General features: G+C 39.5%; 1 protein-coding gene across 1 annotated transcript in view; it reads right to left on the minus strand.

Annotated features, from left to right (window-relative positions):
* Positions 1-17,630, minus strand: part of CDHR3 (cadherin related family member 3) — a 74,135-nt gene extending 56,505 nt beyond the window's left edge. Inside the window, exon 1 of the mRNA XM_089685301.1 lies at positions 17,504-17,630. Coding sequence (XP_089541427.1) covers positions 17,504-17,552 — 49 coding nt within the window. The 5' untranslated portion in view covers positions 17,553-17,630. The remainder of the gene's footprint in view (positions 1-17,503) is intronic.
* Between the last annotated feature and the right edge of the window lie 6,770 nt (positions 17,631-24,400).

The following is a 24,400-nucleotide window of genomic DNA, read 5'->3' on the forward strand; positions in this document are numbered from 1 at the left end:
CAAGGGAGAGGGGAACACTCCTCTGATTATTCAGTTGTCTATGTAAATTTAAGATTTGTGCTAATGAACATGGTAAACAATCGTTTTTTTAAAACAGATTTATAAATAGATATGTTTATACCGAAAAGGTGTAAAGAGTTAATTTTTTGTCATGAAATGTAAATATGGGCATTCATAAGCATTATTTCATATTTACCTGACTAAAAATGGAAAATCTAACTTTAGTTTTCAGACTTAAATGTAGAGCCCTCTAGTTTAGATAGGATTTTTGTGTGACAGTCAGAGGCTTGGTAGAAACCTGGAATGATTCAGCCTGGGAGTGAGGCACTGAGGTTACCTCAGGGCAGGCTGAGAGGCTCTACAAGTCAGACTTCTGGAGCCCTCCCACCCTTCTAGAAACTGTGGGAACTTTCTAGAAGTGGGGCGGGGAGAGGAGGAGGCCTAGATTTGCATGTTTAATGGAACTTGGCCAATCCCCAGGAAGGAAGACAGGCATGGTGGCTAAGAGCTACCCTTAAATGTGAGAGAGCCCATGTAACAGGGTGTTGTTGTGTTCAGGTGGAAGATGGACTGAAGGAAGGTGCTGGAGCATGGAGCCTAGGAAGGGGCCCCATCGAGGGGGCCTACCTACAGGCTGAAGCAAACAGAGGGATCTCCACTGCCCTAAAGTCTCCTTGGAAAGGCAGCCTGTCAGCAGGGAAGGAGCAAACCTAGTATAAGGCCTGAAAGCAGCTGCAACCCACTAAGCTACAGGACAGTGTGAGTACTCCTACCCCCCTTGGGCCACAGAAGGGAGAGGGTGGTCAGGTGCAATACCAAATTACTCCTCATCTGGGACCGTTTCACAGTAGATTCTGGAATCCCTTGCCCAGGAATACCCTGAGGACAGCCGGTTGGTTGAAGAGAGTTTCATCTGGGGTCTGAGGAGGTGCACCAAAAGGAATTCAGTGCTCTTTAAAGAGACTGTTGCTGATTTTGGTCCACATTTTTTGCACAGAAGTTGTCCTCAAAGTTTTACATTTCCTTGGGCATCCCATATACAGTACATTTGTTAACTTCTAATAAAAACAACAACAACAAGCTTAAGTTCTGTTTTACTGACTTTGGATGAAAGTGTGGAAAATGCATGTTGCCTGGCTTAGCTTAGAGCTTAGGGGGACCCAAAAGCTCAGCGGCCCTCAAGAGGGTAGCGCTACATGAAAATAAATAATATTTTCCCAAACAAAACTATACATTACCTTTAGGATGGCCCTATTGCTGCTAGAAAAGGAGCATATAGTTCCCCCTCCAACTCGTGTGCATGTAGTTTGACCTCTTCTGCTCTATTGCAAAACAAATGTATTAGAAAGCTGTGACGTCTTTATGTATTAGAAAGCTGTGACGTCTTTATGTATTAGAAAGCTGTGACGTCTTTATGTATTAGAAAGCTGTGACGTCTTTATGTATTAGAAAGCTGTGACGTCTTTATGTATTAGAAAGCTGTGACGTCTTTATGTATTAGAAAGTTGTGACGTCTTTATGTATTAGAAAGCTGTTACTTCAAACACACCACTTGCTGGCTGAAAATTTTATGTGTGTATATAATATTTACCTAACCAAAAAGATGTAATATAAACTGTAATTAATACTGAGCATAAAAAGAAATAAATATATATTCTATCCTGGTGATGGCGTTTGGCCACGTCTCTGTGTTTTAGGTAAGTGGAACAGTTACCATAGCCATTCATGGGCAGGGCTTTTGTTAGGTACAACAAAAGGTCAAATATTTGTTCCTTATCTGTCTAATCAAAATGGATGTTACTTTGATTACACTTTCCTTATAAAGTGCTCTTGAGATCTGGGAAGGTGGACATATATGTTCTTTCAAATGTGACTTCTAGGGAAACAGCACAGCTACTGCATTCTGTATAAACCAGAGCATGATGGTAATGGGGTGAGTAGATGGGACAGTGTGGGGTAAATATGGGCACAGAGGATAAAAATAAAAAAACACAGAGATAAACAATGGTGTATTCAGTTTCACAACAGTGTTGGTGAGAATTCTGCTTAATGCAGGCCATAGACGGGGAGAAAACCGGATGTTTTTTTAACACAAAAACGAAAAATCGGTCGTTCAATAGGCCGACGTTACCACCAACAGTAAAAAAAACTGAGATTTCAGTGCAGAATTGTCTGCTCACTTCAGTGAGAAGCATAGTGGATTTTTAGTAACAGATAATTTGTGTGCACTTCTCAAACAAATATACATTTTAACTGTTAAAAAAAACTAAAATTGTTTTGTGTAAATTGTAATTTTTGGACTTTATGTGTTTTAACGTGTTATCCGATATATTTTTGTACTATCTACATGCAATCTTAGTTTTACAAATAAACTTTTAAAGTGGTAGTAAAGTCTTGGTATTGAAAATCTGCTGACAGGCAGGGTTACTATAACAGAAGAGACCCTAGTGGTCTCTTCTGTCATAAATGACCCCCCTGCCTGACAGTGAGTAATATGATCCGAGCTGCTCATGTGCATCTGAGATCACACTTATGGGCCACTCTCGGTGCCGTGGCGATGTGACTCCCACGCACATGCCCAGCCATTCAAGCAGCTGAAGATCCGAAACCCGGAAAGAATACCATGGAAGATGGGGGACTTGTGACAGCACTGCGCTGGAGGGATCCGTTTGCAAGTAAGTCTGTTAAAATGTGCTAGTATGAGGTGCATACTAGTACATTATGACTTAAACCTGCCAGGGGACCAGCTATTTTGTTTTTAATAAATGACTTTATTACCACTTTAAAGCTGAAGTCCAGACAAACAGGTCAACACACAGATGAAATATACAAATGACAGCTGTTTTACCTGCTAAAAGAGGAGTAATTCTGTCCATCCATTCCTTAGATTTATACAGCTCTGTTACATAGCACTAACCCTGTCCAGCAAGGGAAGAGACTTGATCTTTCTCTACTTTTTACTTTTACTTATAGGTCTTGTCTCTACTTAGCTGTGGCACAGTGAAAAGAGAAGCAGCAGACTGATGAACCCATCTCTCTGCTCTCACCTCTCACCAGATGCCTCTTGCACTGCAGCACTCCTCACTGGCTCTTTGTGCTGCTCCTCCCCCCCCAATCTGAGATCTGCCGCATAGTAGTCTGAAAGAGGTTGATGCAAAGTTGAATTTTGATGCTTATACTGTGATGCAACGCGGTGCCCGACCCCTGCCCTTCTCACCAACTCGTGACTAAAGACCAGCCAATCTCACACCGCGCTGTCACTTGTGTAACAATACCACTCTCAGCTGCGCCCTGCACAAAGATTTTCCAGCTTGCGGGACCACAATCTATGTTCCAGCAGCCTGACAGCGATTGTCACTGGGTCAGGTTAATTGCGCAATTAACCCTTCAAACTGCCACCACCGCCTTTTTACAGAAAAAGAGGAAACTCACAAATCCTAGCAATAACCCTATGATTTTAGCATACGCATCTGTAACACACACTGTCACCACAGACAGGTATATTCAGAGGATTATTACATACATTAGCACTCTTCAATAGACAGGGATTCTTTAGTTTGCATTAAAAGCTTTAGAGACAGTTCAACACTTTTCAAAATAGGGTTTATTATTAAAAAGGTCAAAATGGTGCAATTAAAATATTTACAGAAAAAGATGTTACAAAGACATAAAGAGAACAATAAAGCAACAGAGAAATAAAAGAAAGGAGTTAAGAAGGCAGAATACTTGCAAAGTCCTTGGTTTTCTTGGAGTCCAATTGTCTGAGCAAAAATGTTGCCTTGGCTCTCAAGTCCGTTAAGATGTTTCTTTATTGATGTTAAACGACAGCTCCCTTACTAAATCCGGTCAGTTTCTTTTCTATGATATCAAAGAGGTGTCGCCTGAAAACAACTGACCAATCATCCGGTTTAGGGGATGGGTGCTAGGAGGTCACCAATTTTATGACTAAGTCCCAACTACAGTGTCATACTAATATTAATAACTTCCAATACGTGCAGGTGGTATTCTTGCAACTGGCATATTAATATTCAGAATTATATTTCGTACCCAGGATACCAAACACAGCGTACCTTTGTCACCTAGGAGGGAAGAGACTACTTTCTCCTCTTTCCTATTTGCTAACATAGTCGTGTATGACCTTGATTTGTTCGGTATGATATTCCCTATTCAAATATATACCTACTATTCATGTGCCCTGTTCCTGTTGAATTCTGTGAATTGTATGTGGAATTGTTACATGTGGAATAGACGTTTTATGGCACACTCTGCATTCCTAGAACCTTAAAGGCCTACAGGTCATTTTTGATTCTTGACTGAGCTATTGTTTTATAATAGGGCAGAGGAAAGTGTTTTTCATGGTTCCTGAAAACAGACATCCTGCCAAGACTAATTAGCTGTTCACAGCTCTGGAGCTGGCTTCTATTTGTGTTTTAATTAAGATAAGAGGCTCTTTTGAAATTGTTACAACTTACAGCTACACATTCCAGTTTCAGGAGGAGGGGAGGAAGATTACTGCTCATGAAAAACAAAAATGGCTAAGACCTTAACAAGATGGCTGTCACTTACAGCTTCCATGTCTCTGTTGTGCATAATCGTTACATAGGCAACTTGCGTTTAAAATATGCATTAAATGACACATGAATAAATACAGAGCTGCATTAAATTGTGCCTTTTATATCTACCTGAAGTTCAGCTTTATACAGTACATGATGTGATGTTATTTTAATGTGCTATTTGAGCACTTGTTGTGCTTTAGTTTTATGTGAGTGTTTTATGCCATTTGTTTATTAAATTGAGTATATACAGAGAGTACTATTTTTCCTCTATTTTATGCTTTGCATATACCATGAGCATAGTTGCCAACATTTCAAAAAAAAATTTAGGAACACTTTTTTTATTGTATGTCCAGAAAGCCAGTGTAGGCAGAGCAATATGTAAATTAGGGGAGGGGCATCAATTGCGGGTGTGACTTGGAGGCAAAAGTATGGTGGCACACCATGCTAAAAAGTGGGTGTGGCTTAAATTACTCTAAATGTTGGGTATGGCTAAAAGAGGGTATGGTTAAATAGAGTCTGGGATTTTCTTGGGCTCCCAATTACAATTTTGCTCTCCACCACAACAGCCCAAAAAACAAATAAACACACACATAGATTTATCTAAAAAAAAAAACCTTTAATAGTATAAACATAAAGAACTGGTCCACACTCAGTGATTGGTTGCTAGAGGTTACTGACGTTAGTACAGGGGAGGGTCAGAGACTGCAGGAGTAGTACAGGAGACAGTCAGAGACTGCAGACATGGTACAGGAGACATGCACAGACTGCAGACATGGCACAAGGGATGGTCAGAGTACAGTATGCTCCTTCACAAATATTACAGTATGCTCCATAAAGATTGCAGATGTTCCAGCATAAATATTACAGTATGTGCCACCATACTGCACCCCCCCCCCCCCCACACACACACACACACAACTCTGCAAACCCCCTCCACACACACACACACACACAACTCTGCAAACCCCCTCCACACACACAACTCTGCAATTCCCCCCCCCCCACACACACACACAACTCTACACCCCCCTACACAGACACCACACATACACACCACACCCCCACACACACACCCCAAACACACACCACACACACACATACATACGCACACACCCACAACCACACACACACATGCACACACCCCACACGCATACACACACACACCCCCACACACACACCCACACACACACACCCCACACACACCACACCCACATACACACCCAAACACACCCCACACCCCCCCACACACACACCACACACACTACCCCCCCTCCCCACACACAACACTACCCCACACACACACACACACATCCTCCACACACAAACACCCCCCCCCACACACACACACCCTCCCCCCAATGACTACTGGTCATTGAGGGTATAGAGCCCCAGCAGAATGCACCCTAAAGCACTTATAGGCCTCATGTGATTAACAGGTCTTGGACGGAGGGGAGTGTTCATTTTTACATGTGGCGTTTGTCAGAATGTTTGGGGACATTCGGGGATAAGAATTCCATTTTAGAGCTTTTTTATGGCACCTATTGGGCTTTCACTAAATGTGAGTTTTCATGCTATCTGCTCACTTATGATTAAGTATATAGAGAGGGCACTATTTGTTTGCCATTTTATACTTTGTATATGCTATCAACCCTTATGAGGAGAGAGCTTTGTGATACCTGCCAACAGCCATCCATATGCTTCGGGTCATCGAGGGTTTGAACCCCAGCAGAAGACATCTTTGAGCACTCGTTTGACCCCATTTGTACAAAGAGGTAATATAAGGAGGTGAGTGTCCATTTTCACACAGGCTGTATACATGCAAGGTGATCCTCAGGAAGAAGATTGGATTCTTAACATATTAATTTAAAGCATTGATTATTATTGGACACATTTATAGTGATTTTTTGATTCATTATTTGTTGCGCTGCATAATTTTGCTTAGTATATTTGTGTATGTGAGATGAAATCATTATAGGTGGTATAGCGTGCAACATATATTTTTTATTTTTTGGTCACTTTATATAGGTTGCGCAGATTGTTTCATATATATATAAAAGCCCAAGAGTATTTTATCAGATGGATTCAGTGTGAACTGCATAATTTTTTCATATTTTATGTAGTGCTCACCCCCAAAGGAGTCACTGGAGTATTGCCCAGGTTCTTTCTCATGTAGTAAAGAGGCAGCCAGGCACACAGCATCAGTCACTCCAATTGGCTCAATGAACAGTCTAGGGGTATTTTTTTCTTGTTTTTTTCTTTTTGAGTAACTTGAATAGGGATAGGGAATTGTATGGGATACTCCAGAGCTATGTACAAATAGGAGGATACTCTTACACTATAGCTGTACTTCTGCCAAATTCAGAACAAAGACCTCTTGTGAGAGAATATTAGAGGCCAGAGGCATGTATTCCCCAGGAGAGGAACTACTTGACTTCCAGGTTAAAGAACAATTCTCCCACCATAACACTAAAAAGGTTGATAATATGAATCTCGCAGGAAAGAAACATTTAGCTCAAACTTAGCAGTCTTTCACAAACTAGAAGGGACTGGTCAGTATGTACCTCTCAAGAAAGGAACTACCTCAACCTATCTCAACTACTGGAACAATCTCAATAGTATGCAATCACAAAAGAGAAAATCCCAAGTCAGATCAGTACTCAGCATGCCCTTTGGGTAACTGGGTGCCTCCTTTTTAATACCAGCAGAACATATTCCAGTGACACAGATGCTCACACTCCACCAAAGTGTAACTTTAGGCTAGGAATAAAAATGGGCAAACAGGCAAGATTTCTAATGGAGAAGAGGCATGATTTGTCTCTTCTGCATTAAAGCTACTTATCTGCCTATCCACCCTCGTACAGTAAGCAGTACAAGTGAAGCTCATTCCAAAAATTCAGCAATGCCGAATCTGTCAGAACTCCCACGCGTGCTCAGGAGTGATGTCATCTCCGCCCAGCCAATGACATAGGCCAGAGATAGAGCCCAGGAAGGGCTCAAGAGCATTCTTGAGCAGAGATCAAGGTAACTCCAGAGAAGGACTTGAGTATAGGCCTCCCAGATAGTCGATGAGCAGCAGCCTGAAGTGAAGGTTAGCCACTGAACAGGTGGAATCCATTGGCAGGAAGACAATGCTGTTCTGCAATTCCAACTATTTATACACCTTCCCAGCTACTATCTGAGCTATCTCCCCCAGGAATTAGCTGAAACAGTATAAATATTCATGCTGCCCATTTGCCTTGCCGCACACCTGTATTCCAGAACAATCCACAGTTTTCTGGAAAGTAGAGAAGAGCAATCATTACTGCAGCCTGTGAAAACCAGAACAGACAAACGCAATCAACAATGCTTTACTGACTAAAAAGGAGTCAAAAACTAAATTTACCAAACAACCTACGTATATAGGAGGGTGCTACATCTACATAAAGGAGTTGGCTGTACTCTTTCACACTTGCTGCTTACATTTGACTTAAAGGTGGAACTTGCTTTTTTCTTAAAACCTAGACAACAGTTTGCTGATTGTTTCAGAGGAAGTATGACTTGCCTACGCATGACATGACGGTGAACTGACATGTTGCTTGTGCTTACTTCACAACTACTCTACATGTGAATGGGATGAATGAAATCTATGGTTTTCTTCTCTGTTGCTGCGATACAGTATATGATAGTTATATACAAACATATCTATATTGTACTTAAGCTGTACACACTAAGAGAGTTGATTTCACCCTTGTCAGTCTTTGTAAAGAGAACTAAAGCTGCCACTAAATTACATTTGTCATTAGTTAAAATTGTGTCAAAAGGAACATGTAAGAATCAGGACATGCAACTGTGGGCTGTCATTATTTCTATAACACTGCTAGTAGCTCAACACATATAAACAATGAACTAATGCATAATGCAAACTACAAAAGATAAAATATCATAGTACAGGAAGCTATAATAGTTACAAGTGAATACATTTTTATTTTCTGCTGTGAAATAATGCTTATTGTCAAAGCCAACTGTTAACATTCATAACATCCCACAAATAAAGAGCATTCACAGATCCCCATGTAGGTAACTGTAAGCCTAAGGGCCCTTTTATACTTATCTGTTCGAAGATGCAATAAAAATGTATCCCCTTAAATCCTAGGAATTCTTCACACCAGTGTGGGTCATTTTTAAAGATCCTGCATGCCTTTTATGCGCTTTTGAACAGCGCACCAAAAACGCATCTTCTATTGCTTTCTATGGAAAACGTATCAAAAATGCAATTGCTGTGCATTTTTTGGCATGTTTTTTTGAGTCACATGTCCACGTTTCACAAGTGCATGATTGGAGTCAGGAGTACAGAAAACATACAAACATGTTAATGCATTTTACTATGTTTTTTTCAATGGAGCAGTGTGATAGCACACAAAAGAAGAGGATTTACAGACTTATATACAAATGGAGAGGAGTTACAGATTCCTGTGTAAACCTTGCATCACGTGGCTAAAAGTTTAGCACTTTCGCATGGCAGTATTAGGGTCATTGGTTTGAATCCTAACCACGGCACCACCTGCTTGGAGTTTGCATGTTCTCCCTGTGCATGCGTGGGCTTCCTCCAGGTACTCTGGTTTCCTTCCACACTCCAAAGACATGCTGGTAGGTTAATTGGCTCATGTCTAAATTGGCCCTATTATGTGTATGTATGAATGTGAGTTACACCCTGGTCACATCGGGTGCAAATCGTATGCCAAGTCGCACCCTATTGTCCGCTATTAGAGCGGTCATCACGGTGCAGTTCCGACTTGCCACACCAATTTCTTAAGTAGTGCGTGCACTACTTTTGTTGTGATTTCCATAGACATCTGTTTCAGATGTCTTGCAAATCGCAACTGAAATCGGCAGGTCACCCAATTTTGAAATCGTGACTTCACTCTAAGTTGCATGATTTCAAAATCGGCTTGGATGTGACCGGGGGCTTAGGGACCTTAGATTGTACAGCCCTTGAGGGTCAGGGACTGTTGTGAATGTACAATATATATACATGTAAAGCACTGCGCAAATTGACGGCGCTATATAAGTATCTGTAATAAATAAATAAATGAAGTGATCCACAGATCCCCATGTACTAATTGTAAGAGTCACACAAATGAAGAGAATTCACAGACCCCCACATATAGTGTCTAAACCTCACACAAACAGAGAGGATCACCAGAGTTCTGTGTAGAGAATGTAGGAAAAGATTTATAGCTCTTCATGTACAGAGAGCACACATCACACAAATTAAAGATCTCCACAGATCCCATGTAGAAAGTGAAAGCCTCAAACAAATGGAGGATATTCACAGATCTCAAATGAAGAGGATCCTCAGACACCCGTGCAGAGAATGTAGGCCTCATACAAATGAAGAAGGTTTAATCTCCTCGTATGCAGGGAGTAAGTATCACACAAATTGAGAGAATTCGCAAATCCCTGAGTACACAATGTAACCCTCATACAAATGGAGAGACATCACAAATCCCAATGTACAGAGTGTAAGCCTCAAACAAATGGCCAAATTCACAGAACCCAAATGAAGATGTTCCACAGATTCCTGTGTAGACAAGGTAGACTTCATACAAATGAAGACTATTTCTATACTCTTGTGCACAGCGAGTAAGGCTACTTTCACACTGTTCCACGGCAAAAACGCATATAAGTTTTTGCCACGATTTTACCGCATTTGTGGTGCTTTTTTGTTAAAGGACATGTGACGCAAAAATTGCACCAAAAACGCAATGCAGATGCATATATGGTGCATTTTTGCTGCGTTTTCCATTGATTTCAATGGGGAGCTGCATTTTTGCGTGCACCAAAAACGCAGCAAGTAGGACTTTGAAAAACGCACCAGACCCACAACGGATCAGTGTGAAGACTTCCATAAGGGTAAATGGTCACATTTTTTTACCCCCAAAGGAGAAGAAAAACAGATCGGTGTGAAAGCAGCCTAAGAATCACACAAATGGAGAGAATACAGGGATCCCTTTGTGTAATCCTCATACAAGTGGAGAAATGTCACAAATCATAATGTACAGAGTATAAACATCATACAAATAGAGAGATTTTTCAGATCTTCGTGTATACAGTGTAAGCCTCACACAGTTGGAAAGGATTCATAGGTTCTCTGTGTAGAGAGTGAAAATCTCATACAAATGGAGAGAATTCGGGATCCCAATGTACAGAGTGTAAGCCTCATACAAATAGAGAGATTTCACAGATCCCCATGTACACAAAGTAAACCTCACACCAATGGAAATGATTCATAGGTCCTAAAATACGGAGTATAAGCCTCACACAAATGAAGAGGATTCACAGATCCCAGGTAGAGAGTGGAAGTCTTCAAGCCATACAAATATCATGGTATTTATCACCTCAAATATACCATTTATGTAAAGATTTCTGCCTATTCTGTAAAATGTCTTTATTCAAGTGAAAATCGTACATCCATGACACACACTCAGTATATTCCTAGTGAGGCTGGTAATGTTTGTGCCCAATACACTGTTCAACTGTCAGACTACAGCAACGTGAGGAGCAAAGATACGAGGCTGCAGTCAGAAGACCCAGCCAAAATACGGTCACATATTATTTATTACAGGTAATTACATAAATAATTTATGCAGCACAACATTCAAAATTTCCCATTAAATGATCTGATTTCAGTACCTTGAGTTCTGGATAGTTGTTATGAGTTAATTCTTACCATATAAGTGATGACAGAATAGCTACTGTATGAATCAAACAACCTGGCTGGATTTCAGTTATTTGCCCCAAGGCACTTTTTCATATCATCCCATTGTCCCCTAGGGAACCATGTCCACCACCTCAAATAATATTCATTATAATAAGTGCATTCTGCTGTTGGTGAAATTTTAGTTTTAAAATAAGTTTCACACTTAAAACAATACATATGATAAAAATTACAAAAACAGTGGAAAAACCTCTAAAAGAAAAGTCATGTTGCCTTGAGCCCTGAAAAAACATTCATTTAACATTGAGGAACATATAGTGGGCTTGATTAACCACTTCCCGATCACCCTATAGCAGAAGTACTGCTACAGGGCGTCAGGGATGCGTAAAATCACGTTTATATACGTGATTTTGTTTTTACGGGTAGGGGGCACACGCGTGCACTCCCTACCCACGCTGCTATTGGCTCCTCGGCATGCCAATCACCGGATCCTGGCCACTGATTCTTGGCCGAGACTCAGTGATCGTCAGCGGAGCTGACAATCGAAAGGTCTGTATGTAAACAACACAGATCTTTCCCCTGTCAGCATGAGCAGGATGCTTTGTAGAGCAATAAAAAGCAGCTTGTCTTCTTAGTAAATCATACACAGCACACTATGTAAAACATACACAGTTAACCCTTTGATCGCCCCAGATATTAGGCCCCTCCTGCCCAGGATCATTAGTACAGTGTCAGTGCTTTTTATTAGCACTGATCACTGTATCACTGGGGATGTAAGTGGCAGTTAGCCAGTCCCTTCCCCCCCAGTGTCAGAATGCCCGCCCCAGTCCCGCAGTCCCACAATAAGTCGCCAATCACCACCATTACCAGTAAAAAAAAAAATAATTAAATTTCCAGTATATATACTGCCATTTGTAGATGCTATAACTTTCAAGTAAACTAATTAATTTACACGTATTGGGATTTTTGTTAGCAAAGACATGTAGCAGAATACATTTTGGCCTGAATTTATGAAGAAATTTTATTTTAAATTTTTTCATACTGGATATGTTTTATAGCAAAATGTCAATAATATAGTTTTTTTTTCAAAATGGTCATTTTTTTTTGTTTATACCATAAAAAATAAAAAACTCAGAGGCAATCACATACCACCAAAAGAAATCTCTATTTGTGGGCGAAAAAAAGGACATACATTTTATTTATGTACAACGTTGCATGACCGCACAATTGTCAGTTAAAGTAACACAGCATCGTATCGCAAAAAATTGCCTGGTCAGGAAGGGGGGTAAATCCTCTGGAGGACAAGTGGTCAGTAAATGTGCCTGAGGTAAGAATGATCTCTGACAGTCTATTACCCCACACCAGCCAACTATATTCTTGCTTTCTTGTCACATAGTATAAATGTGTTTTTGCTTTTGCTGTAGTAATATACATAGTATGTGAGACAACTCTTCCTGTAAACACTTTTTATACGTAACGGGAGGCTAATTTTGTAAACATCACTTACTATTATAATTCTGTAACTAGAAAAGCTACAATTTCTGGGGAAATTGTGTGAAGTGTTTTTGCCTCCACCAGTAGTCTACAACTCACACTCTAGCTTTTGTCACTCTGCTGCCTGCTCACACACCTGGGTTCCTATGGCAACTCACTCTACAGCAAGGGCAGAGAAGAGCGGTTAAAAACAAACTGCTCCAACTTACTCACTTCACTGGCGGTTCCCATCTTCAAACGGTTGTAGTTTAAAAATTATAAATCCTACACCGAAGAGCTTTATATTGTGAGAATCACCAGACCCAGACCTACATTTTGCATAGTACGTCTCTAAAATATTAAAAATGAAGGCACAGTCGCAGTTTAGATATTGCCCTTTAAATTAGAGGTGGCTAGAGTGGAGTTTCAATGAATGTCAATGGGCGGCATCAGTTGCAAACAAATGGTCATATTGTGAAAACTATCAGGACTATGGCTTAGCCGTGGACATTTCTAGTGGCAGCAGGATAGCTGAACGTTTTGATATAAGATTTGTGTAGGTGGGCTTGAAAATGAGTGAGTGATGGCAGTTTAGAAATCATGTCCTGATTTTTCAGCTCACACTCTAGCTTTTGTCAGCTCCCACACTAGTTTTGAACATTCCGTCATTCATTCCTATGGGACCAATTTCACCACAAAAACGGCGATATTTCGTGAACCATTCGGCGAAACGTTCCACAAAGTAATAGCACACCAATCGGGAACAATCTGCACGTTTCGGTATATTACTGTCTATGTAGTGTAAAAACTGTGGCAGGAGTTAGGGTGGTAAATTTGGCTATAATAATAAGAATATATATGTGAGATAACAGTAAGTGGTCTTGCCATGCAAGAACACTTAATAACTACTTGAGCACACATATTATAGAAAGAAAGCTGCTTCTTCCAAATTAGTATTCTATTAACCAGGGTCTTGATATTATTTGCAAATCTCCATGTCACTCCTGTGTTTCAATGGTTACGCCTTGCATTTCTTGACTTTCCCACATCACTAAAGATGCCATATTACATTCTAAAGCTGTTTATGGACCATAATAAAGTGATCTGCCATGCGTAGACTCACGTGGACATTCAGTTTATATGTCAGATGCTATTACCATTCATACATATCTCCACACCCATCTTACTTACGGGCCTAAGCTCCTCTTGCCAAATAGATGTGGACCTTTTCCATTCTTTCTAGACATGTCATGAAACTAAACAATTCTGGATCACAATCATATGATATTCTACTGTACATCTAGTCAACTGTCTACCATTAATCCCTCAGTGAGCACTTATTGGCACTATAGACATTCCTGGCACCAGGATATCCAAGGACTCCAAACAGCTTTTCGATATTATCTTCCCAGTATCGAAAAGGTGGATCTACATAACTGGATTTACACTGACCCTCCAACTATTTAAATGTTTCTAGAAAAGTCAACCTTTGTGAGACCCTCTGCATAAATCCAAGTTTAAATATTTTTTGAAATGTGGGAATCATTTATTCAAACCCTTACCATTGAATTTACACAATATATAGAATAATTGCAAATGATCCTCAAATTGATTTTCCAATAGGAAAGTCAAGTCCCCAATTTATCCTTAACTCTGCCCCTCTTGGTAAAATTAGATAATGGGGTTTATTTACTAAAGCTGGAGAGTCCAAAATCAGACTCCCTTCTGCATAGAAACCAATCAGCTTCCAGGTTTCATTGCCAAAGCTTCATTGAACAAGCTGAGGTTAGAAGCTGATTGGTTTCTATGCAGAAGGGAGTCTGATTTTGGACTCTCCAGCTTTAGTAAATAAACCCCTATGTGTCTGACTGATAAAGCCACTAACCTGGCAACCAAACAATACATATCTAATGTATTTCTATTTATTGCCATTTCATGTTAAAATGTGCCTGTATGTATATGACCCACTCAAAGACCATTCTTTGTGGACTCTTTTCTAATTGTTGTATTTTACAATAAAATACAATATATTAAAAAAGAGAAAATGTGGAATCAAGTTTATTGATTTTAAATATATAATCCTTTTATCTAGCTATTAGATCACTGAGCCATTAACACAAGACCCTGACTGAATGCAGATTAAAATCTAATGCCTCTACCAGGGGATCCCAAATGCACACTCTAGTGAAGGTTTTATCAAAGCTAATTAACATACTGTATTCATTCATGGCAACAATGTAGAACAAGATAAGAAGCTAACAATGAGAAAAATACAGACTCTACCTAGCAGGTACAATTAAAGAAACTAGGAACATGTTATGTACAAACAAAGGCTTCAGAAGTTACTTCAATGGAAAATGTAAATAGTATCTAGTTTAAAGGCTTGTACACAGGATAAGAAAATTGTATGAAAATTTTCATACGATGAACAATCGTCCAATAATCTGATCTTTAGTACACAGCTTTTGAGAGCCGATCAAGACAATTCATGCGACAATATCCAAAGGGACAAGCGTGAAAATTTTTCTTGATTTTTGTTTAATCAGTACAGTAGTTGTCTGAAAATACAATACAAATACAATACAATACATTATATCACTTTCAAAATGATTTTATTTCGTAGGTCAATTTCCGTAAGTTTAATACCCTCTTCATTTTCGATATGGAGACTAACAAGCAAAAAAAAACCCCAGATGATCATTCGTTCGACATTCTTATCATGTGTACGGGGCATAAGTACTGATGACAGAACTGTAACAGGGACATAACTGTAAACAGGACCAATGCTGTAAAGGACCCAATCTACAAACCCCAAATCTGACTCCATTTTTTATGAGAGTGGGTCATTGAAAGATTCTAATTGCACATAAAGTAGATTTCCTGTATCCATTAAAAATGTCATCAATTGCTTCACCTGCTATGAAATTGGAGAAAGTGCAGAGAAGGGCAACCAAACTGATAAGAGGCATGGAGGAGCTCAGCTATGAGGAAAGATTAGAGGAACTGAATTTATTCTCTCTTGAGAAGAGGAGATTAAGGGGGGGTATGATCACCATGTATAAATACATCAGTGGTTCATATAGTGAACTTGGTGTAGATTTATTCACCTTGAGGTCATCACAGAGGAAAAGGGGGCACTCTTTACATCTGGAAGAAAAGAGAATTATTTTCTCCAAATACGGAAAGGTTTCTTCACAGTAAGAGCTGTGAAAATGGGGAATAGTCTCCCTCAAGTGTTGGTTCTGGCCAGCTTAGTGGATTGCTTTAAAAAAGGCCAGGATTCTTTCTTAGATACACAGAATATAACTGGATACTAACATTTATAGGTAAAGTTGATCCAAGGAATATCCAATTGCCTCTCGGGGGATCAGGAAGGAATTCTGCTGGATCAAATTGGATCATGCTTTGCTGGGTTTTTGCCTTCCTCTGGATCAACTGTGGGTATAGGATTATAACTTTTTTTTTTTATGGTTGAACTGGATTGACTTTTATCTTTTTTCAACCAGACTAACTATGTAACTATGGTATGTTCCTGGAGTACAAGAGGCCTGAGAGGTAGGTGCAAACATGCTAAGGATTTTGTGTACATAAAAAGCACCATGACAAGAAACCCACTTTGACCACTAGAATGATTTCACCACTAAATGACTTCCTTTCACTAAAAACACAATTTTCTGAAATACTAATTGCCATAAATTTCACTCCATTGACACAGAAACAATTGAGTATTGTCCGTGATACTTTTTTTATTTGCACTAACATACAATTTTGAGGACAAGCTTTCAAGGAATGTCCCCTTCTTCAAGGTCCATTGAAACAAATTAGACATTTAAAAAAACAACCATATTGTTTTATTGATTTTTTATTGACTTTTGTCTAAAATGTCTAGGGCAGTTTTTCTCAACCTTTTTTTATCCCTGAGGAATTCTTAAAATAATTTTCAGGTGTCAGGGAACATTTGCTAAAAATGATTATAACTACAGCTCAAGGTACATTAGCATGATTGGTGAGAATATTGGTATACCCTACTATTAGTGCTTAGTATAGAGGTGACTGCTTACATTGGTGGACAGTGAAAAATTACACTCTAGCTATAGTGGTTAGGGTAGAAGAAAAAACATTTTGCTACAGCTCAAGGCTCCCTGGAAACTCCAGGAAGAACCCTAGTTGAGAAAGGTTGATGCAGAGAGAAAAAGATTGCCATACAAGCAGATAGAACCCTATAGGACATTTCTATTCATTGAACAACTAAGTTGGTGCACAAGATGCACTGCTATAGGATCAGGATATCAAGAGGACCAGTTATAACTACAGTGGCTGACTGCTCATTCTGTATAAAATTACATGGTGTTTCACTTTTACTTACATGTCTTTTCTTATGCCAGACACTGAAAATTTTGGACCGTCCCTTTTATTATCTAACTCACACACAGCTACTTTTTATAGAACAAAAGTTTCTGTTCCATATCGTCTAAATGGGCAAAAATATAAAGAAAAAGAGATTGCGATTAACACTTCAACATTCAGTTACTCGCTGAAATAAAACCAATTTGGTTCCTCATTAGCTGTTTTGTATTATAAACAGACGTCACTCCTAGATTGTAAGCTCTAATGAGCAGGTCCCTCTGTTTCCTCTTGTACCAAATTGTATTGTAACTGTAATGCCTACCTTCATTTTGTAAAGCGCTGCGCAAACTGTTGGTGCTATATAAATCCTGTATAATAATAATAATAAGAGGCAGGCAATACTGATTGTATAGATTTAGACTGCACTTACCAGGGCCTATTACACCCAGCAGAAAGAAGAGGAGTCGTACTTTCGCCATGTTCACCTGAGAGCTTGTGTTGTGTGTGTACAGTATCACAGGATCACAGAAATGACTAGTGGAATGTCTGGCTTTACCTGCCTGGTTGTTAGCTAATCTCCTCCTCTGCCTGGAGAACAAGCTGTCAAATTACAGATAAAAGCGTATCTAGGGGAGTATTTAAACATCACTCAGACCTTTTCTGCAACTTTTTTTTTAAAGTTTATTGATACATACAGTATTGATCCACCTAATATTCTGCATAATAGACAATATTTGCTTTGTCACAGAGCAATACCCTAAGTGTTAGCAGCAATCCTTAATATGTATCTCTTAACACCAGTTAGGAGATGGATGCTACAATGAACCAGAAGCAATGTCCTCCTATTGGATAGTAATAGTTGTATTTATCCTGATAGAAACATAATAGGAGGTTATACCAGTGCACATTATCTATCAAGGAGAAATAAAGAAAAGGCATGCTGCTGCAATAAATGCAATAAAACCCCTCGTACGTTGTTTGTTGTTTTTGTACTGTGCCATGTATTGTCCCCCCTATTGTACAGCACTGAGCAAACCCTTTGGCGCTATATAAACTCGTAGTAATAATAATAATAATAATAATAAACCAACTGAATAATAAAACACCAACAAAAAACAATGATGTCAACCAGCTTCCCCTGTCCCTTTGTTTTAGATTTAGCTGCTGGCTTAAGAAATGTCAGTTGTAGCAAATGTCTGTTATAAGTGGATCATCTTTGGCAGGTGCTACACATTGTGATTTTGTGGATCTAAATTGCTGGGCGATGTGTTTGACAATGGGATTATATTGTGGGACATGTTTTTTTTTGTAAAGCACTCTGTTATGGTGTTGTGTTGATTTTGCATCCTATTTTTGTGTGAATGAGTAACCAGGGGAACTTTGTTCTTATTAACATATCTTATTCATATAGAGGGAGCAGATATCTTAAAGCACCTCTTTTTTAAAAAAGAGCTTCCAGATTCTGAAAAGTTATCCCCCCCCTCGTAGGCTCCCACATTTACCAGGCTGGAAATGTGAAGAAGAGGCCCTTTTCCACATCAACATGGAGACAAGGTGCTTTGGCAGGTGAGGTCCCTTGCAAGATAGCCCCCCATTTTGAGGGAATATGTTTTTGGGGAACCCCCACATTGTTATTTGTTTTTTTGGGGGGGGGGTTTGCACATTATTAATGGTTTCTATGGTACACCATAATAACCAAAGACTTTGTGGCTGCTGGCATTCTAGCAATCCATGACATAATTTGTTTCTAGCTCACAGGCAGCACAAGGTCCTTGGCTACAGTATTGAGAATAACACAGATAGGAGACAGCAGTCAGAAGGTCTCACCACAATGAGGTCACTTTGCAGAATGATTGTGACATAGGCTATTTTAGCTGATTTTTTTTAGAGAACCATATTTTCCAATGTACAAATGTGGGGAAGCAAAGACAGAGTCTTTCATAAAAGGCAGAGAACATGTAAGCAACCCCCTCCTAATCAATGCAATTTCAGTGTATTTTAGGTTCTTCTCATACAAACTGACTTACTGAATAAGAGAATTAGTAAAATGCAGTAACCCCTAACATCAGTCAACATTTCTCATTCAGTTATCTGATTTCAGAAGACTACATTCTGGATGGTTGTTGTGGGTTAATACATTACTTTATTAAATGACAATTAAATAGGCTTGAATATTACAACCTGGCTGAATTAAATTTTTTCACACCCAGGTCACTTTTTTAAATACAGTCCCTTACAGAACTATACAGTTTCCACTACCCCAAATAATATAGATAAGAGCACTCTGGAGAAATTTGGTGAAATTGTAGTTTTTAAAAAGTTTCCCTGTTAAAGCAGTAGGTGGGTCCAACACAGGGTTCATCGTCTGGTTGCCAACATCCAAAAAGTTAGAGTACTAAAAATATGTTCCCCTTTAGAATGTACTGGGACTTTTAAGGCAACATCAACAAAATTGTGTAAACATATGAATTATTTTATTACAAAAATGTAAAACATCATTGGATTAACACATTGTGCAAACAGTAAAATCACACATAAATATAATTGCAAAATTATTAACTGGCTGTAAGATATAGTGTATTATTCTTCCTCTTCTGTAGACTTAGGCTGGCCATACACTATACAATTTTCTTGAGATTTTTTCTTTAGATTTACCAAAAACCATATAATATGAGGTCAAACCTAAACAACACTTTCAATTGTATCCAATTAGGCAGGCCCTTGCACTACATAGTTGAAGGTAAATCTAAAGGAAATTGGCCAAAAATTGGATAGAAAATTGTATAATGTATGGCCAGCCTAAGGGAGGGGAAAAAAAGGCAAGTAGACATCAGCTAGAGACCCAATGCGTTTCAGAACTCCTGGGGTAAACTGAAGAGGAGAGATGGCCAGGGGCGGACTGACCATTTGGAAACTCGGGCACTGCCCGAGGGCCCGGGGTCAGTAGGGGGCCCCATGAGATGCCCCTGGTACCTTTTTCATAGGCTTTTTTAAGTTTGGGCAAGGACACAGGGGCCCCATGATCCCCTTTTGCCCGGGGGCCCCATGAGTTGTCAGTCCGCCCCTGGAGATGGCCAAGGGACATTCTATAGAATACAGTGGACATCAATAAGAATCTATATTTATATCATTAGAAACAGCAGAACCAGAAACATGTGTCCACATTACATACCATCCAACTTCCTTATACGGATTTGCTTGCCACAGTTACAAAAAGCAGAAAGGTCTCCTGTTAGTGTGTTCACCATCAACTCCTCCATGCATCCAAGGCTAGATGGAAAAGCAGTAAACATGAAAAAATACCAAAACCTATACTAAATACCAACACCATAAAATAGTTTAATAAAGGATATTTTGTTCGGAAAACTGAAAACATAAAAATTTCAGGTTAACTGCTTCCCAACCATCCTATAGCAGAAATACTGCTACAGGGCGGCACGGGTGCACAAAATCATGTTTATATACGTGATTTTGATGTCCGGGTAGGGGGTGTGCGTGAGCATATATATATACTGCATGTTGAAATGCGTTTGTATTACAAAATATATCAAAAATATTTTAAAAAATATTTTTTTAAAAATATATTCTTCAGATTTTTTTTAACATAAAAAGTCATTTTAACATTTATTTGTAAATGCTTTCCAAAAATGTAGATTTGTATTTTTAAAGACATACAGTATATTTAAAATGTATTTTTAAAAATATTTTTCATATATTTTGTAAAAAAATGCATGACAACATGCAATATATATATATATATATATATATATATTTATTTATTTAAATATATTTTGAAATATATTGAATGTGGCCAAAATTGTAGTATTTCAAATATATGGCAATATATTTAGGAAGAATATTTTTGTAAATATATTTCAAATATATTTTTCTTCCATATGGGCTGTGCTGTAAATTAAGCTTTCAGCAATCACAGCAAACACTGTGTAATTATTTATACACAGGAGCGCGGCACAATTTATATATTTAATTTATTCACAGCAAACACATTTATCATTTGTGTATCAAAGTGGTTGAAAGAAGAATGTTGTCCATAGACACCAGCAATGTAATTTTCTGATTTGCACTATAAAATAATAAGAGTCTGGTTGCTACGGGCAATACAAAGTTCCTCCGCACACTGCACACTTATTGTTCCAGCAGCTTTTATACAGAGCAAGATAGGGGAGACAAACACTGAAGAGGACTTTTCCACTTATATTTTGAAAGTAGAAAAGTCTTTTAAAGGAATTTTGAGATTTTTCTAAAAAAAAAAGTATTATTTTAGTATAAATACATAAAACTGCTAAAGATACCACGTCGCTTTCAGAAAGATATTATTTGAAAAGCGCAGCTGCAGCATGATATTTTTCTGCAGGTCTTTTACACTAACTAAAAATCTTTGGCTGTAGTGCCCTCTTGTGGAACTAGATTTCTTTTGTGTTCCAAAAATATCTGCCCTCAAGTTTCAAGCCTTAGCTTAAAGGAAAAGTACATTGAAAGCTCTTTTGTCTGTACTTCTCCTGTGGATCACAGGAGTGCAGTTCGTCCTGCACTCCCGTGACCTGTTTTCAGTTGACAGCGGGATGAAGGCCACTGTCGGCTGACGTCACTTAGCCGGTCCAGGCTGTGGAAGGTTCCTGACTTTAAAGTCGGGATCCACCCCAGAGTCTGGAGTGGCACCTGGATCAGCCTCTCAGCGACCTCTGAGAGCCTGAGCCAGCAGGTCTCTCCCCCTCCACAGCCCAGTGTTCCAGTGAGTGTGTGTGTGTGTGTGTGGGGAGCAGAGCAGACAGCAGGGACTGACAGTCACCACTATCTGCTCGAGTGGCGGCGAGAACTGCAAACAGCGGTCATGTGATCTCATACTTAGAACCAGCGGGGGGACAGATGAAGCATCGGACCAATGCTGCATCCACCTAGGTAAGTATACTTCACTGATCACTTACTTCTTTTCTAAAGTATGGTATCTTTCTGATGGCTTGTTTAATAAATTGCCACCACTTCACTTCCTTTCTGTCTCCAGCAGGTATTCCGCCAGGGCTGGGACAAGAGGTGGGCAAGAGCGGCAGCCGCCCAGAGAGTAGTGGTAAAGAGGTGGTGCCCACTCTCCACCCCATTCACCCACAACTGACATGAAAAACACACTGTGCATGTGCAACTACATTCTAACTGCTGACAACCAAGCGATTGATGAAGTGTGTTCTGCATCTTTGCCTTGGGTGTTGGACAAACCTGTCCCGGTACTGTATTCCACACTTCCAAGTGTGCAGAATGACTTATCCCTGCCACATGCTGTGGTTCCTCCTGCTGGTTTGTATGTTACTTCAGGACATACAAGTTGATGGTAGAAACTACAATATGCAGCAGGTGCAACAGGCATTTGACCCATCTGACATGTTGAATAGGGGCACTGGCCAACAGACATAAAGCAGCAGTGTTTCCAAAAGTGTGCCACCAGAAAGGCAAGTATAGAACTTTATCCTATACAGGATGCTGTTTGAGTGGAAATGACCCTGTGGTGAGAGGGTGACTTTAAGTACTGCTTCGATACCACAACCAAGGACTTTCCCTGTGGTGAAGTTTCATGAGAAACTTTACTAATGATAGTGTAAAGGTACACAGTGCACCAAATGACCAAGTGATATATTGATTTAAATGATTACATTTATTTTAAAATACACCTGTTGTAACATTTCTTTATTTAGCTTTCTGTACTGCAGACCTTATACTGCAAAAGGAGTGTAAGCATGTGCTCCCCTTTAATGTAGAGCCATGCTCCTCTTGAGATGTGTTCTCCGCCCCTCCCCTCTTGAGATGTGAGGACTGTGTTTAGGACATAGCACCACAGCAACCTCTCCTATGTAGTTAGTGCAGTGTTTCTCAACTCCAGTCCTCATGGACCCCCAACAGGTCATGTTTTCAGGATTTCCCTCAGATGAAACAGCTGTGGTAATTACTAAGGCAGTGAAACTGATCAAATCACCTGTGCAAAATAATGGAAATCCTGAAAACATGACCTGTTGGGGGTCCATGAGGACTGGAGTTGAGAAACACTGAGTTAGTGGGACTTTATTTCTGTTAGAATTAGAATGTGGACATTTTCTTGTACTTTCTACCATCATTTGGAACTAATCCTATCATGTATAATGGACTGTATTACCAGCCTTGTGGAATTAATTGTATCACTTTTTAATACTTCAGTAAAGTTCAAAGAAAAGCCACTCTAATATCCCTTTTGTGATTAAGCCTGCAAGTACAAGCAGTGTGAATTAGTATGTAAAGTCAATATCTGGGGAGTAAATGTGATAGTTCATAATAGTTTGTGATAGTTCATAGAGGCCCCAACTAGGAATGATGCTCTGCTGGACCTCATAATCTCAAACCATGCAGAGCTTATTATGAATGTCCATATAAAAAACATCTGGGTAGCAGTGACCATAACATGATTTCATTTATTGTTAGCTGTAAACAGCAAGCACATACAGTTGCAAGAAAAAGTATGTGAACCCCTTGGGATTACGTGGAGTTTTGCATGAATTGGGCATAAAATGTGCTCTGAACGTCATCTAAGTCACAACAATAGAAGAACACAGTCTGCTGAACATAATACTACACAAACATTAGATGTTGCCATGGTTTAATTGCACATAACATGTAAACATTCACAGTGCAGGGATGAAAAAGTATGTGAACCTTTGGACTTAATAACTGGTTGACCCTCCTTTGGCAGCAATAACTTCAACCAAACATTTCCTGTAGTTGCAGATCAGACCTGCACAACAATCTGGAGTCATTTTGGACCACTCCTCTTCACAAAACTGTTTCAGTGTAGCAATATTCTTGGGATGTCTGGTGTGAATCGCTCTCTTAAGGTCATGCCACAGCATTTCAATCGGGTTGAGGTCAGGACTCTGACTGGGCCACTCCGGAAGGCGTATTCTGTGCTGTTGCAGCCATTGTTTTGCTGAATTTCTTGTATGCTTTGGGTCATTGTCCTGTTGCATCACCCATCCTCTGCGGAGCTTCAGTTGGCAGACAGATGGTCGTACATTTTCCTGCAAAATGTCTTGATAAACTCTGGAATTCATTTTCCCATCAATGACAACAATCCGTCCATTCGCTGAGACAGCAAAGCAGCCCCAAACCATGATGCTCCCTCTGCCATGTTTTACAGTGGGGATGAGGTTTTGATGTTGGTGTGTTGTGCCTTTTTTTCTCCACACATAGTGTTGTGTGTTCTTCCCAAACAACTCAATCTTGCTTTCATCTGTCCACAGTATATTTTGCCAGTAGTGCTGTGGAACATCCAGGTGCTCTTTTGCAAACT

The sequence above is a fragment of the Staurois parvus genome, unplaced genomic scaffold, assembly GCF_062004578.1.
Source record: "Staurois parvus isolate SC_StPar_1 unplaced genomic scaffold, SC_StPar_1.0 ptg000019l, whole genome shotgun sequence".
Lineage (NCBI taxonomy): Eukaryota > Metazoa > Chordata > Amphibia > Anura > Ranidae > Staurois > Staurois parvus.